Source organism: Setaria viridis, chromosome 1 (genome assembly GCF_005286985.2).
Source record: "Setaria viridis chromosome 1, Setaria_viridis_v4.0, whole genome shotgun sequence".
Classification (NCBI taxonomy): Eukaryota; Viridiplantae; Streptophyta; class Magnoliopsida; order Poales; family Poaceae; genus Setaria; species Setaria viridis.
Genome location: NC_048263.2, coordinates 11,131,137 through 11,147,011, shown reverse-complemented (window position 1 = coordinate 11,147,011; position 15,875 = coordinate 11,131,137). Strand labels below are relative to the sequence as shown.

The 15,875-nt window shown below is 46.5% G+C and overlaps 1 protein-coding gene and 1 long non-coding RNA gene across 2 annotated transcripts; one reads left to right on the top strand and one right to left on the bottom strand.

Moving 5' to 3' along the window:
- Nucleotides 1-3,166: 3,166 nt before the first annotated feature.
- On the bottom strand, nucleotides 3,167-6,872 carry LOC117838660 (F-box protein At3g58530). The gene is made up of 12 exons (XM_034718779.2): nucleotides 6,635-6,872; nucleotides 5,928-5,987; nucleotides 5,665-5,748; nucleotides 5,448-5,578; nucleotides 5,297-5,372; nucleotides 4,572-4,642; nucleotides 4,333-4,419; nucleotides 4,173-4,245; nucleotides 4,031-4,098; nucleotides 3,878-3,946; nucleotides 3,694-3,799; nucleotides 3,167-3,515 (listed from the first exon to the last, which is right to left on the bottom strand). Exons 1-12 carry the CDS (start codon nucleotides 6,791-6,793, stop codon nucleotides 3,450-3,452), a joined length of 1,050 nt encoding a protein of 349 aa, XP_034574670.1. The 5' UTR covers nucleotides 6,794-6,872; the 3' UTR covers nucleotides 3,167-3,449.
- A 3,970-nt stretch (nucleotides 6,873-10,842) lies between these two features.
- LOC117866612 (uncharacterized) lies at nucleotides 10,843-11,477 on the top strand. Its single transcript, XR_004642948.2, has 2 exons — nucleotides 10,843-10,995; nucleotides 11,076-11,477. It is a non-coding gene; the product is annotated as an uncharacterized lncRNA (long non-coding RNA).
- Nucleotides 11,478-15,875: the final 4,398 nt, after the last annotated feature.

Sequence of the window (15,875 nt, the reverse complement as noted above, 5' to 3'; positions counted from 1 at the left end):
GTCATACTGGTGGCGGCGCGTCACACCATCAGGCAGCGTCCTCAACAACGAAGAGAACAGAGCACGCAAGTGCAACGTGTTTGGGAAAAAAAAGGAACCCTAGAGCAGATTGAGAAGAAATCTAACCCTAGTTTGGCTCTGTACCATGTTAGGAATAGCACTTGTATTTGTAATAGGGGCACTGGGCCCATATATATACAGGTACAGGGAGGAGGAAATATACAGAAAACCCCCTAATAGAAAAGGTAAAATACCAACAGTACATATACATCTAACAAAAGGCAAGGCGCTAGAGTGGTCGATGGATTTGTGTAGCGACATCTATGATCAGAAAAAAATAGAAAATATGGAAATGCTATGTGCCGGGCGTTCGACACGAGCTATGCAGATCGGACGCATGTGGCGCACTGTCTGGGCAAGCAGTCAAATGGCATTGATGATAACAAAGCACCGGACCCGAGGTTTTATTCCATTCTAATTAACGGCTGCTTTTCATGTCCGATGACCCTATCCTGCTCCACACCGCACACGCCTCCTCTCTCTCCGAGATGAGCTGCACCGCACACGCAAGATGAGCTGTTCCCAGTTCGCTTCACGAGTGCCAAGGGCCCACTCATCTCCCTCTCCTTGCTCTCCAATCCGCTAACAGCATCCACTTCTCCGGCGAGTTCCCGTCCATGGTGGCGCCGCTTTCACCCAGCTGCCAGGCTAACCTCCTCTACACCCGTCCATCAACGGAGCAGTCTCCAGTTGTTGTTGTCCTATCTCCATCCACAAGGGCCGTCAGCCTGTTCTGCAGTTCCGCCATTGCTGTGTGCCTGTGCGCACCCACGATGTGTTGGCGAGCCCAATGAGTGAAAGTGCACCCACGATGTGCAGGGCCTCCAGGAGTGGCAGGTGTGTACACGTCGCTAGCGCCCACCCACCCAAAAACTAACCGCTGCTAGTTGCCTGTCGTGCCTGCGCCGTGCCAATTGCCGACCACCGGCCAGCTGGTGAAGCCGACAGTGTCATGAGTGGTTTAGCAACCGGAGCTCACTTGTATGGATCGTCGGGTCCGACGACCGACCTATTTGTAGATCTGAAGATAGTTCTCTTCCCAATGGCCATGTTGCAATAGGTACATCATGGTGTTGCAGTAGAAATTTTTGGATGTTGCAAAAGTTAGCTTTTGATGTTTCATCTATTTGCAACATTCCGACTTGCTAGCAATCGAATGTTGCACTAACTTGTTCACGATGTTGGTTATTTTCTTTGTTTCGGCCTCTTCTTCTTTCGTTGTTCCAATTATGTAAGAGATATTTTTTGTTGTTGCAATGCTGTAAGAGATATTTTTTGTTGTTGCAATACTTGATTTGGCTGAGATCATAAGATTGTTTCTATTCGAGATGTTGCAACTTGTGATTTTTATTTGTTGCAATGTGTCTGTTTTGAATGTTGCACGAAACGATTCAAGATGTTTCATGCACGTAAAGGTATTGCAAATTTATCTTCTGATGAATATTGTGTGAAACATGATAAAATGTTGCGCACGGGGATTTTTTATCCTATAATGAGATGGATGGTGTGCATGAGTTCCAAAACTATTTTTAGTGCATGTTTTCATGTTGCAAGTGTTGATTTTTAATGTTTTGATAGTTATTTTTTAATGTTGCGACAGAGCGTCCGATAAAAAAATTTTATCGGACGTCTGGGCGCCAGCACATCCGTAGGAAAAAATATCTTTTCGAAAGAATACGAGTAGCCAGCTCATCACTGTCCTATCTGGGCGCAAGCACTGCTGGGACCTGGGCTCTTGAGTAGTTACTGCAATAGATGTTGGGAATAGATCCTACTTATGGAGCGTAAGTAGTGGAGTAGCACAATTTTAAGTATGAGTAAGTGCTTATCTATTGGACTAATTTTTTGAGGAGGATGCCTCGAGTATCATTTTGTTATTGCCCCTCCATGATAGCTCGCGGCTTATGTGAAGCAGCCCAAAGGCTTGGGGACTTGGTGCACTTATGCTTAGTGGTGAAAAAGATTGTCAAAATGAGTATAGATGATATGTCAGTTTTAGAAACTGTCCATGAGACCTTTCCTTGAGTTCAGTGGCCTTACTAAAGCTAGCACATCTAGCGTGGGTCCCACCTTAGCTTTGATGAAAGTGCTAAACACATAAGCGGATGAAAGTAATTAGAGATTGAGGATGTGTCCTCCTAGCAAATTAGGTTAATTTCAGTGAAAATTTCATAGAAAGTTTCATCAGCATTAATTTCTATGCCACATCAGCAATTTTATTGACTTGGCAAGATCTTTATGAGGAGAGAGAATGGAGTTTCATAAAAATGAGAGAGAAGTTTCATCCCATGAAACCCGACATGCACAATTACCAAGTTTGCATTCTTAATAACAATGTAACAAAACTGTGCATTGAGACTGACGTTACCTTTTTCGTTTTGTTCAGAACTTCGACTGCCTAGTATTCATCACAGGATTCTGGTGCTCGATCAGTAGAAAGGCAGCAGAGTTGATTGCCTCGACCTGCTGGGTGCGGTGAATATCCAAGCAATGACCTATAGTTTATTCGAAGAAAAATCAGATAGCACGCCAGCAAAGGCGAAGCAAACAGCTGACAGAATCATAATCGATCAGGATTTTCAGCTCACCCGATGATGGATCGGTAAGCATCAGATTGAGTCGCTCTCGATGTTGCCACGGAGCCTGCCCAGAACCGCTCAAGACTGAGATATGCAAGGTGACCAAAGGACAACCGGGGGTAGAGGACAACCGGAGGTGGAGCTAGTATGCCAGGAGCATCGGTTATAGTATAGCCTCCGAAGGGCCTGTATGCCTTGGTCCTGCCCCCCTAATTATCTATTGTTCAAGAACAAATTTCTCGGTATTGCCTACCAGGATTTGCATGCACTCTCTGGCAAGCATTGGCAGTGTACTCTTCCTTCGTTAATCCCAATCATTTTACACAGTCGAAGAATATAGGCCCATTCACATGGTCCATCCATATAATGGGATTTTTATGTGGATCGTCTACAGGCCTTTAGCTTCGCTTCCTCAGAAGCCTGAACTGACAGTTTTGGACTCCTGGAAATGGAAGCTCCTAGTAGTATTCCCACTGTTGCATGAAATTTTAGTTTCATTGTTCATTGTACCTCTAATACTCTTAACATTATCAATAACACTTCTGAGTTAAACATACTATATAAGATACAAACGTCATGCAAACTGTGGCAGCAGCGAGATGGCACATGGCACCATAACCATTAAAAGGGACAAAGATAAGAAACGTACATGGGACATGTCACCCGTTCTAGGAAATATTCGGTACAGAATCTCTCATCTCGCCAATCAACACAAGGACGAAGCCAGCTGATGCCCAAAACTGCCTTGCTGTTGTCCCCTCGACACCGATTCGAGGAAACCGGTGGGAACCTGTACTCCTGGAGTGACTGCTAGCTGTGCACTTTGAAGCAACTCAGCAATGGGAACAACTTAAGCAGGTCATCCCGGCTCCTCCTCTGTCAAACATACCCAAGTACAGAAGTCACAAAATTAAAAATCTTCAGAAACCAAAAACTACTTATGCAATCATCACCAAATAGCTTCATGGGAATCAAGGGTTGATCAGTGGAATCATGCGGAAATTATTAAAGCAAAAGTGTAATTACATAGACTTCTCAAATCTCAAGTCCTCACCTTGATACCGATGCAGCCATTTACATCAAGTGTTGTGAGGCTGTGCGAGCAAGATTTTGATAAAGCCTCCAGGCAGGCATCAGTTACCCCAACTATTCCAAACAAACTGCATAGATACCAAACAGAGCGCGCATGTAAGCTACACGATGAATGCAATATCTTTAGAACAATACTGCCATGTTACCTTAGCAGTTTGAGGGACCGGCACCCTTGCGCAATAGCTACAACACCAGCATCAGTAACACGTACACACCTGTCAGATAGTGACTGCAGAGTTCGATAAACAGAATCTCACTTGACAGCATGAAAAAAAGAGAGAAGTTTGCTCTTGATGTACCAAGTCAAATTGAGGTATGTTAGACCTCCGCATCTTGATATGTATACTAGACCATCATCAGTTAGATTCTGAAAATCCTGTATTAGTAGATTATGGACAAAACGATGACTTGATACTTCAAAGTAAATATGATAACAGTTACCTGAGCACCACATAGGTCTAGAAATGTAAGATTACTTAACAATCCTATGTCCTTATAAATCTTGTCAGTAAAACTGCATGTTGTGAGGTAAGTTGTTAGATACCCTCCCTACTGACTGCTTGACACATCTGCTATAATATCATATTTTCTTCAATTTTACCTCGAAAGGGCATAAAGGTTTAAGCTTTCAAGCAAAGAACATTTCTGAAGCACTTCTTTAAGCCCATCATCTGTCAACTTAACACACCTAGAAAGTTTTGGACACAGGACATTTAGGTTGCAAATTCTGCATCTACTCAAACACATAACATTTGTGTGAACAAAAGGATATGTAAACACTCAGCACATGTTACGAATTACTCATTTTGTGATGAATGTACTCTAGAAATCTGACAATACCTGGTTATGTTCAATTTCTTTAGTCCTTGGTAACTATTAGCAATTAACCGCATTCCTTTATCTGAGATATTCTGCATTAGCAACAACAAACTTTATAATGACTAATTGTTCTATCATATTCATAGCAGATATATGAATGCGTAATATATGAGGCTAATGGAGCAGAAAGACAGGAAAAAATAGTAATGAGATATTGACATGTAAGTTACAGAGTTCAATCAATAATTAATGTTTTGTTAGAGCATGAGAACTTCAATAAAATAATATTATTCTTAGCTCCAACTAGTTAATAACTAGTGCATGCCTGTATTGCGTAACAAATTATATTCTTATTTTTTCTGTACCAAGATTCTTTTTCAGCACAATGTTCAAGTAAGATTGTATAGATCCAAATAATAAACCACGATAAAATAGGGATATGACTTGCACGTCCTCCTGAACTAAATAGAAAAGAAAATCCCTATTGCATACTTTGAAGGTAAACGATGAAAATAAGCTACATATAATCATGTACATGCCTCAAACTAAACACTTATAGTACTGAGGTTATAGAAGAGAAGAAGATAATCATATACAGTGTTCTTTGGAGACAGACATTGCAAAAGATGGTTTTACACGTTTAAAATAAACTTCTTAGAACAGTATCTGCAACCGCTTGCTTCATTATTCAATAAAAGAACAGCTGAAGAAAAAAATGTTATAAAGTAAAAAATGCACGCGAATACCTTACAACCACTCAAGTTGAGGTCCACTATCTGCCTGCAGTACTTTGTAATGTGCCCAATGCTTGAGTCTGTCAGTCTAAGGCAGCAAAATGTCCAACAATTAGGAACACAATTCCTATTCAGCAAAGCAGACATTCACTAAGAGACATACCCCACAATCCAATAGATTGAAAGGCCGTGAAGGTTAGGACAAAGACTGGTAATGGCTTCAATTCCTTTGTCAGAGATTTTCTGACATGCGTTCAGGTTCAGGAATTCTAAATTTTCCAGTGAGATACCACTCTGCAAATCATTGCATAATGAACAATTAGAGTTGAAGCATCACATCTAAAATTTACTTAAAAGTATAAATTGAGAGCAAATCTTGCCATTTCTTTTAGATGAACAAAATGCCGGTCCTCGATATCTTGTGCAAATTCAAGGTTCAGTAGTTTGAGATGGCGATACCTTGCCTAAAAAAGAATAGAACAGTGTGTTGTCAAAATATACTCAAACAGGAGCAAAATACGAAACATAAAGTGTGTATGACAAAAGTTAGTGGCAGACTTCTGCCCCCAAATAGATATAGAAGGTATTATGTCAAAATAGCACAAAGTATCATGCAAAAGCCAAAGAGTAGAATTATGATTACCAGAGAAAGTGCTGAAATAAGTCGGTCGCCGGCGTTCTTCATCTCACGCATATCAAGTACCTTCACTTAATAGGGGACAATATCTTGATAATATACTCAAAAAACCAATATTAGTTAAAAGTACAAGCATTAAGCTAAATTAACCTAACCGGAACATAGGACACATGTAGATGCATACAGACAGAAAATAGACAGGAGGTATTACATTAAGTTAAGAGTGGCCATAGTAATGCATCAAGGCAGTTCAATGACAAACAATTAGCATTGAACTAGCAGCTACATGTTATTACAAAGTACTGAACCTGATTCGAGGTTAGTGTGGGTTCCATAGGTTGAGCTTTGACTCCAAAGGCCAATCAAATCATGAGAAGGTCTCAGTGACAACTAAATCAATCAAAGCATAATAGCAGCAGTTGCTGCTGAAAAACTAATTAGCCCCACAAATTAGAGCCGAATATCGATAATTCATGAGCACAGCATCACCACAAACGGGCGCAACTACGCTCATATCATACAGCAATCCGACATACACAACAACAGGCGGTGACACAGGCGAACAATATCGCCCGGTTTAATCCCATTCACTACTGCCCGGAGCAAGGGGAACAAGGGCTTAGAAATTCAGAGCAATGTTTCTCATTTGCACAGAGTTAAAACTGGCTACGGGAGCTGAATCGGCGGTTGGGGAACAATTAGGCGACGCGCACCTCCCAGAGCCTGGGGTTGCTGACGAGGGTGCGGTAGCACCAGGGGCTGACGGCGAGCAGCGCGCAGACGTCACGCTGCGGGAGGCGCGGGCTCACCAGCTCCAACACCCGCGGCACCGTCTCCCGGCACCACGCCTCGTCCGCCGCCGGCGCCGCCATCTCGGAGGGGAACCTCGCCGGGAGGAGGCCGTGAGAAATTTCGTTTTGCTTCCTCAGGAATGATGTAGCTACTGACACGTCTGGCCCACGGAAATCAATCAAGTCTACATATAGCATAATATCCAGTGAATATCATATTCATATTTCAGTGTTTCGAAAATTCAGGGAATACCAAATATGTTTTGAATATCATAGCAAAATGCCCCATGCGTTGCTATGGTAAAAAAAATCAAAATGCTCCGTGCGTTGCTACGCCAGAATTCGTTGTTGTCGTCATCAAATTCATCCAAGTGGGACATCATTGACTGTTTATTATGTGTTACACTGTCCAGAACTGCACCTTGACTTTTAAAAAGTAGAGAACAACAATTGATACTAATATGGATTGTACTCTGGAGTATCTTAAAATAACACCATATAATATTAATGCCTGTAGGGAAAATTCACTCGTTTTCAATTTGTTCTTAAAAAGGAAAATGAGCTATGCTTCTAGGAATTGGTTTTCTATTGTCAGAGATCCATTTTGAGGCATATGCTCCTCTGCCCTCCAAATCAGCTGACACCACAATCAGATATTAAAAGAAGAGGAGCGAGAAAACACCAATCATCTCGTGCAAGGAAAAATAACAGCACTGATGCAACTTTGGTAATGTAATTTTGTTACTAAATTTGGTTAAAGGGTAACCAATTCAGAGCTGTACGAGTTCAGAGTATAGCATAGCCTTTAGCATCAAATGGGATTAATCACATTGGTAAATAATTAGAAATCGTTGTCATCGAAACAATTGTAGTCTACAGTTGCGCATTCATAGGATTTCAGAAAACAGGAGCGCTATCTCATGCCTATCATAGGACAGTATGCCAGCCATGATCGCAGGGACAATGATGAAAGAAGTCACTCCTTGTTCCTTGATGGCATCAAAGGCTAATTTGGCGTCAAATTCGGTACCAGGACATGGCAACCTCTGGCCATCAGGGATAGTCATGCATGAGGAGATCCCCTCTGATATGGCAAAGAGTCTCCATATGCAGGTAAACCTGCAGACCAACACAGGCAAATTATTGGAGTCATACACTTATTGTTTCTTCTAAACTCAAATTGAATTGCATAAAGTTATGAACATAACATAAAACTTATGTTGGTGATTTATCAAATCTATTAATGACATACAGGCAACATTATGTTCATGGGGGAACTGTAATATAACAGTACTTGGATCTTGATATCATACATCATCCTCACCGAAGCCATTTTCATGGCAATTTTTGCAAGGGACTGAATGATCAAAGTATGGCTTATCGCTACACCCTTTGGCTGCCCATTAGTTCCTGAATCAGAATACCATAAAGTAGAATACCATAAAGTATCAGTCATTTTGTACCCAAGTTTCTCAATTCGAATTTTCTGTAATAGGCAAAGCAACATCACCTGAAACCGACAGGAGCATAAGAAATGATGTATAATCAATTACACCTGAGAAATTGGAGGTGGAGGGTTTTGGACAGCTTTCCAACCCTAACGCCGCTTTGCCTCCTCCTGCTTTGCTGTTGCTGATTGCGGCGGCTCCTCCTGCACTTCCTCCTCCTCAACCCAATCGCCGTACGTGCCGCCACCTTGGTGAACTCCAAGATCACACAGAAACACCGTCAGATCTGACGATGGAAGAACCAAAACAACTCGGATTTGCAACAGCGTAGATTGATTCAATTACCTGTACTTGCTGTTGCGCGGTGACGATGGCCCTTGACAGCGGCAGCACCCACCTGCCCGCCCGAGCTCCTCCTGCAGCCGCTCCTTCTCCCACCCACCTCCTGCCGCTAACGGCCTCGGCGGCGGGATGTCGACGGAGGATGATGGCGTCGATGTCGGAGGATGGGGGGAGGTCGTCGATGGACATAGGGTGGAGGGCGAAGGTGGGAACCGACCGCAGGCCCCGGATCCGGACGGAGCGGCGGCGGGATGTCGACGGAGGATGATGACGTCGATGTCGGAGGATGGCGGGAGGTCGTCGGTGGACATGGGGTGGAGGGCCGGACGGAGCGGCGGTGTCTAGATCCCCCGAGGGAGGGGCCCGGAGCCGGACGGAGTGCGGCGGAGGAAGGGGAGGGGAACGAGGGAGCTAGGTGGAGGGCCGGACGGAGCGGCGGCGTCTAGATCCCCCGAGGGAAGGGACGGGACCGGAGCCGGACGGAGTGCGGCGGAACTCGATCCCCCGAGGGAGGGGAAGGGAACGAGGGAGCTGAACTCTTTTCGCTTTAATCCCTCGCTTTCCTCTTTTTACCACCCGAGCCCCCCATCTCTTCAGATTGGACTGCGGGTTGATATCACGAAATGTCAGGGGTTTTTTTTGCAAAATAGCCCGACGGACGAAAAATCCAGGCAGAGACGTTACTTGCTTTAATAATAGGTAAAGATTTAGTAATGATAACAAAAGAAGGTAAAATTGGATCTGTGACACCGAAAAATTCATGTTTTAGAAATTTACGAACACTTTAATAGCAACGAAAGATGTCGCAGTTTAGATTTCTACCATTCCATCCAGTTCTATTACAACTTTTTAGGTTTAAACACTTTTATTTTCACATTGCCGTCCGTGAAATGGTGAAGTTGCCCCTGGAGATTTCTATGTTATCCCGTGCAGCCGTGCGTGAGGAACAGACGTTGCACGAGGCTTTCCACCTGCAGTCATCGGTGTTCCTCTCACGCCGCAGTGCATATAGCCATATAGCCATCCCCGTCTAGCTGTAGCTGTTCCAGATCAACGCCATGGACCAGTTTTTCTACTCCCAATATGATATCTCTCTCGTCCTTGCAGAATTCAGTGTTGTAATTGAACAAATTTCAGAAAAACCACCACAATTTTGAAGAAAATGTCTGCTACTATGGAAAGCAGCAAGCCCCCAGCTGCTTGGATGCCAAAATGGCCTTGCAGGCTAAGACAACGCTATAGGGCGAAGGAGCCGGCTGGTAGAGGCAAGGAGCGGTGCAGCAGATGGGCCACCGACGGTTGGAGGTAATGGGTGACGACCTAACGGGCGGCTGCAGGCTAGGGAAACTAGCCTTACTAACCATGACTACCAGCAAGCGAGGCCAGGAGGGGCATTGGCTCAGAGAGCTTGGACTTAGTTGAGGGCGGCAGATGTGGCGCATGGCGAGGATGTGTTGTGGTAGCCTAGTTGGGACGTGGTGGATTGGATAAGTATGTCACAAATTCATCAGTTAACGTCTCAATTGGACGGAGTGGTAGAAATCTAAACGGCGACATCTTTCATTGGTATTAAAGTGTACCGAGATGATTCGATGATAAATTTCTAAAAAGTGGATCTTTCGGTGTCACAGACCTAATTTTGTCACAGAAGAATGGAATGCACCATCGGTCCATCAAAACTTATACGATGTACAAGCTAGTCTTTGAACTATTAAAATGCAAATTCTAGATTAGCACATTACCCATGCCATCATTATATCTTTGGTTAACCAACATTAGATTTTGGGCACGGAGAATGGGGGAAAAGCTGTTTTGGTGTATTGTATCTGCAAATTTTGAAGTCGGAAATATAGATTTTAGTATAAGATTTACTGCTATTAAGTCATACCTTCTTAAGTTTGTTAATTGATTAAAAATTATATATTTTTACATAAGAACCAAAAATTTGATTAATATGTAAGTTTTATATTCAAATTTCAGTTTTCTTTTTTAACTCTATCTTTTCTTAAGTTTCAAATTGAATCTAAATTTTGAAGCTCTAATTGGAATGTGCACATTTTCCAAAACGGACAGATCTATTGGGTGAGGCACCTACCGTGTCAAAATTGGTTGGTAATATGTGATGCACAGATTGTTTGGATCAAGGAATGGGTTCTAGATTTTTGAATTTAAAAGCAAAATCTAGAAACTGAGGGTAAAGAGAGTAGAATGCATATACGAAGGTGTGGTGCAACACTCGAAAAACATAAAGTCTAAAATTATGGTTTGCAAGCCAGAAATACGTGACATATTAGATGGTTGACCGGGTTTTAAACAGAGGGTAAAAGTTGACTTTTTATGCGTTGCTTGGATTGGCGAATAGACAGCGCAGACACGTAGCTCTCGTCGAATACAATCCGTGCCTCTCCTGCAGATTGGCAAGGCAGAGGAGACAGATTGGCAAGGCAGAGGAGAGATCGGAGAAGGCTCAGCGAGTCAGTGCCTCTCCTGCAGGTAATCTACTCTCCTCTTCTATTTGGCCATGAGGTTTTTCGCCCCATCTGATTTGGTCCTCCCTGCTGCCATGGGACAAGGAGGAGGAAGGATAGGGTCGTAGAAGAATCAGCAAAAACAGATCAAGGGGAAGGAGAGGATCATGAAGGCATGCTAGATCATCTCGTGCTCGCTGTTGTCTTTGTCTTGGTCGAGGCTAAACCCTAGGTGAGGCCATACTCTGCTGTAGAACATGTATTTTGGATGTTTTGGGTCTTAGTAATGTTGGTTGATGTCGATTAGAGGCAAGGTTCCAAATAGGAATGTTTAATTGATCATTTTGTGGACGCCAGGAATTTTCAGATTGTGCAGTGGGTTGATCCATTTATATCTAGTTTTTTTTAGGCCCTGTAAATTAATGAAAAGTTCATATTGTTGCAAAGGACTTTGTAATGTTTCTTTGGGATCAAGAATTGTAATTTTAGGCCTGGTGATTTAGGAGATATGGTGTGTTTTTGATGGCTATCGGTTTCTGTCAATTTTCAGAACAGTTTTTGATCTATTGAGTTTTGGACAATCTTAGTGACCAGATTGCTTGTTGTGGACAACTTCTTTGGCAAGAAGTTCCACCGAAGGAACAAAGCGGCAGCTAATCCAGGTTCAGCAGATCAGTTAGAATTAGATAAGGATTAGACTCCTAGTTGGTTAAGAATTGTAACAGAATTAGATTGGAGATAGAGTCCTAGTTAGATTAGAGTTGAGTCCTAGTCAGTTAAGGATTGTTGGCTGACCCAATATATAAGGGCCCTAGGCGCCATAGGTTAGGATCAAGCAGGAACAGATCCTAAACTCAGAGTCTCCCAGGGAGGGCGAGTAGGTACCTGTCGATCTGCTATTGTACTCCTTACCCAATAAACTAGCCATATCATCTTTGGTATCAGCTGGGACCTTCCTTGGTTTCTACCTGCCACCAATTGCAGATCCACCACACCCCATATTCCCTGCGCGCCGCCAACCCCATCGCTCCCACCGCAACAATGGGCGATTCCTTTGTCACCTAGGCTGTCTTTGATGATGCCGTCGCCAAGATGATCACCAAGATGAACGAGATCAGCATGCAGCTTGACAGAGAATTGGGATCTGTCTGCCAGGAACAAGGGCGTCTCGCCTCCTCCATTACCAATGTCAAAAATCAGGTTCTGGAGAAGAACGGATGCTTCGACACTATTGGTTCCTCCTCCGGGGGCGACGGGAAGTATGGGCCGCCGCCACCGCCCATGCATAAGCTCCGCTTCCCCAAGTACGACGGCTCCGACGACCCCCTGGGCTGGCTGCACAAGTGCGAGCAATTCTTTCGCTCCCAGGGCATGCTGGAAAATCAGAAGGTTTGGACGGCGACGTTCTATTTGGAGGGCGCCGCGAGATAGTGGTACTACTGCTTGGAAAAGAATCGTGGCATCCCTACTTGGCCGGCTTTCGTCGAGGGCGTCAACAAGAGGTTTGGACCGCCGGTACGCAGCAACCCCCTCGGCGAGCTGGCCCATCTTCGCCGCACGGGCTCTGTCGACGACTACCAGGAGCAGTTCCTTAAACTCCTGGCGCGATGCGAGGGCGTCACCGAACAGCAGCAGATCGCCATCTTCTCCGCCGACCTCCTGCAACCCATGAGCATCGATGTGGAGATGAACAAGCCTAAGACGTTGGAGGACGCCATGGCACTGGTGCGTGCCTTCGAGCGCCGCAACCAGGTGGTCGACGAGGGCGCTCGCTCCCTGATACGCGCGTCGCGCCCCTCCTCCCGCACTGGTTCGTTCTCCTCAGCCCCGGCCAAGCCCCCTGCTACACCGCCAGCCTCTTCTATGGCGTCTTCAACACCAAGCTCTCTTGTCAAGCCTGCGGCGCCACCAGGCGCCCGTTTCACACGCCTCTCTCCGGAGGAGATGGCGCAGCGGCGCCTCGAGGGGCTGTGTTTCAATTGTCCAGAGAAGTTTTCAAGGGAACACGCCAAGCAGTGCTCGATGAAGGGCATCTACTGGATGGAGCTGGATGACGACGCCGCCGCGTCGGTCGGCTCAGGGGAAGACGAGCCGTCCATCTCCCTCAACGCCATCACAGGCATCCAGACGAGCTCCACCTTGCAGCTTGCCACCGTTGTCCAGGCCGTGGGCCTCACGGCCTTGGTGGATTCAGGGTCCACCCACTCGTTCATCGCCGCGGACACTGCCGCCCGGCTTGGGCTCACTCCAAAGGCGCGACCAGGCCTCACTGTCGGTGTCGCCAACGGCGACCGCGTTCCTTCCGCCGGTGTATGCCGAAACGTCATCATCCACATCGGCCAGGAGGAGTTCTACGTCAACCTGTTCGTCATCCCGCTCGGCGGCTACGAGCTCGTCCTGGGGTGCGACTGGCTTCGCACCTTGGGGCCTATCCTCTGGGACTTCACCCGGCTGTCCATGGCTTTCTGGCGCCAGGACCATCGCGTCAAGTGGTTCGGGGTCAATGGCTGGCCTTCCCCACGGCTAGCTGTCACTCAGTCATTGGATCTGCTTGGGCTACTATTGGAGGAGTTTGCTGATTTATTCTCGACACCGTCAGGGCTGCCTCTGCCGCGCGCCTTCGACCACCGCATTCATCTTCTCCCGGGTACTTCTCCAGTGGCGGTGCGCCCGTATCGCTATCCGCAGCTTTTGAAGGATGAGATTGAGGCCCAATGCCAGGCCATGCTCGAGCAAGGGATCATCCGCCCCAGTATGTCAGCGTTCTCCTCGCCAGTGCTTTTGGTGCGCAAAGGGGACGGCACGTGGCGCTTCTGTGTTGACTACCGCGCCCTCAACCTCAAGACCGTCCGCGACAAGTTTCCAATTCCGGTGGTGGAGGAGCTCCTGGATGAGCTCAAGGGCGCTGTTTTCTTCACCAAGCTCGACCTTCGCAGCGGCTATCACCAAGTGTGGATGCACCCCGACGATGTGGTGAAGACGGTGTTCCGCACCCACCACGGCCACTTCGAGTTCCTGGTCATGCCATTTGGCCTCACCAATGCGCCATCCACATTCCAAGCACTGATGAATGAGGTTCTTCATCCGTTCCTCCGCTGCTGCGTTCTCGTCTTCTTCGACGACATCCTGATTTACAGCAGGTCCTGGACCGAGCACCTGCAGCATGTTCGCGCCGTGTTCTCCGTCCTCCGCGAGCACGGCCTCGTCCTCAAGCGATCCAAGTGCCTCTTTGGGGAACGTCGGGTGCATTATTTGGGACATGTCATCGCTGACGACGCTGTGGCCATGGATACTGAAAAATTGCGGCTGTCCAATCTTAGCCCCGTCCTCGGTCTGTCAAGGCGTTGCGGGGATTTCTTGGGCTCACCGGGTACTATCGCCAGTTCATCACCAACTACGGCCTCATTGCAGCCCCGTTAACGGCGCTTCTGAAAGAGGGATGCCTTTGTGTGGAGTTCAGAGGCAACGACAACTTTTGAGGCACTCAAGGCTGCCCTCACAACAGGTCCTGTAATGCAGCTTCCAGATTTTGATAAGCCCTTTATTGTGGACTGTGACGCATCCGGATCTGGTTTTGGAGCTGTGTTGCATCAAGGCGCAGGGCCTATTGCTTTTTTCAGCAAGACAGTCGCCCCTCAGCATGCTAAACTCGCGGCCTATGAACGGGAGTTAATTGGATTGGTTCAGGCAGTAAGGCATTGGTGGCCATATCTTTGGGTCCGGGAGTTCATCATTCGCACAGATCACTGCAGCTTAAAGCATCTCCTTGACCAGCGCCTGTCCACCATACCACAATACACATGGGTCAACAAGCTATTTGGCTACAGCTTCCAGGTTGAATATAAACCCGGGAAACAGAACGCTGCCGCTGATGCGTTATCTCGCCGGGATGAACAGGAGGTAACCAGCCACGTCCATGCCATCTCTCGCCCGGAGTTTGCTCTATTCAACGAATTCAGGAAGGAGGCGTCCTCTTTGCCGGATGTGCAGGCTAAGAAGCAGGAGATTGCAGATGGGACAACAGGAGCAGCATGGTCTGTTGTGGATGGATTTGTCATGCATCGGGGTAGAATTTTTGTTCCTGATTCTTCGGCCCTATGGCCGCAACTCCTTGCTGCCGCCCATGGCGCCGGCCATGAAGGTACCCAGAAAACACTCCATCGACTGCGCTTTTCATTCTACAGTCCGCATGCACCCAAATTAGTCCGCGATTATGTTCGGGGCTGTGCTGTTTGTCAGCGAAACAAGACAGAGCACCTTCATCTGGCGGGATTGCTGCAGCCTTTGGATGTTCCTCAGTCCGTTTGGAGCGACATTGCAATGGATTTTGTTGAGGGGTTTCCAAAAGTAGGCGGCCGGTCTGTTGTGCTCACAGTGGTCGACCGTTTCTCCAAGATGGTGCACTTCATTGCCTTGGGACATCCCTACACAGCCCTGTCTGTGGCTCAGGCTTTCTTTGATGGCATCGTGCGCCTCCATGGGCTCCCATGCTCCATCGTTAGTGACCGTGATCCAGTTTTCACTAGTGCTTTGTGGAAGGAGTTGTTCAGCCTCGCCGGCATCAAATTGCGCCTCAGTTCTGCGTTCCGACTGCAAACAGATGGTCAATCTGAGGTGACTAATCGGGTTCTAGGCGTGTATCTTCATTGCTTGGCGGGTGATCGTCCTCGCAGTTGGCTGCGCTGGTTGCCTTGGGCTGAGTACTGTTATAACACTTCGTATCAGTCCACCTTGCAATGCACGCCATTCCGGGTGGTGTTTGGCCGTGATCCGCCTTCCCTGTTGTCCTACCAGCCAGGATTGGCCCGTGTGGTGGCATTGGATAAGCAGCTTGTGCAGCGTGTGGTGGCATTGGACAAAACCAATGCCAAGCTTGCTCCTCGTTTCTACGGTTCATTTCAAGTG

Bases quoted from the DNA above. Each gene is read 5' to 3' on its own strand.
- LOC117838660 (XM_034718779.2), bottom strand. From the start codon at position 6,793: ATGGCGGCGCCGGCGGCGGACGAGGCGTGGTGCCGGGAGACGGTGCCG. The intron at 5,579-5,664 runs GCAAGATTTGCT...AATGATTTGCAG, and splicing joins TTGTTCATCTAAAAGAAATG to AGTGGTATCTCACTGGAAAA. The intron at 3,516-3,693 runs GTGAGGACTTGA...TATGTTTGACAG, and splicing joins ATGGCTGCATCGGTATCAAG to AGGAGGAGCCGGGATGACCT.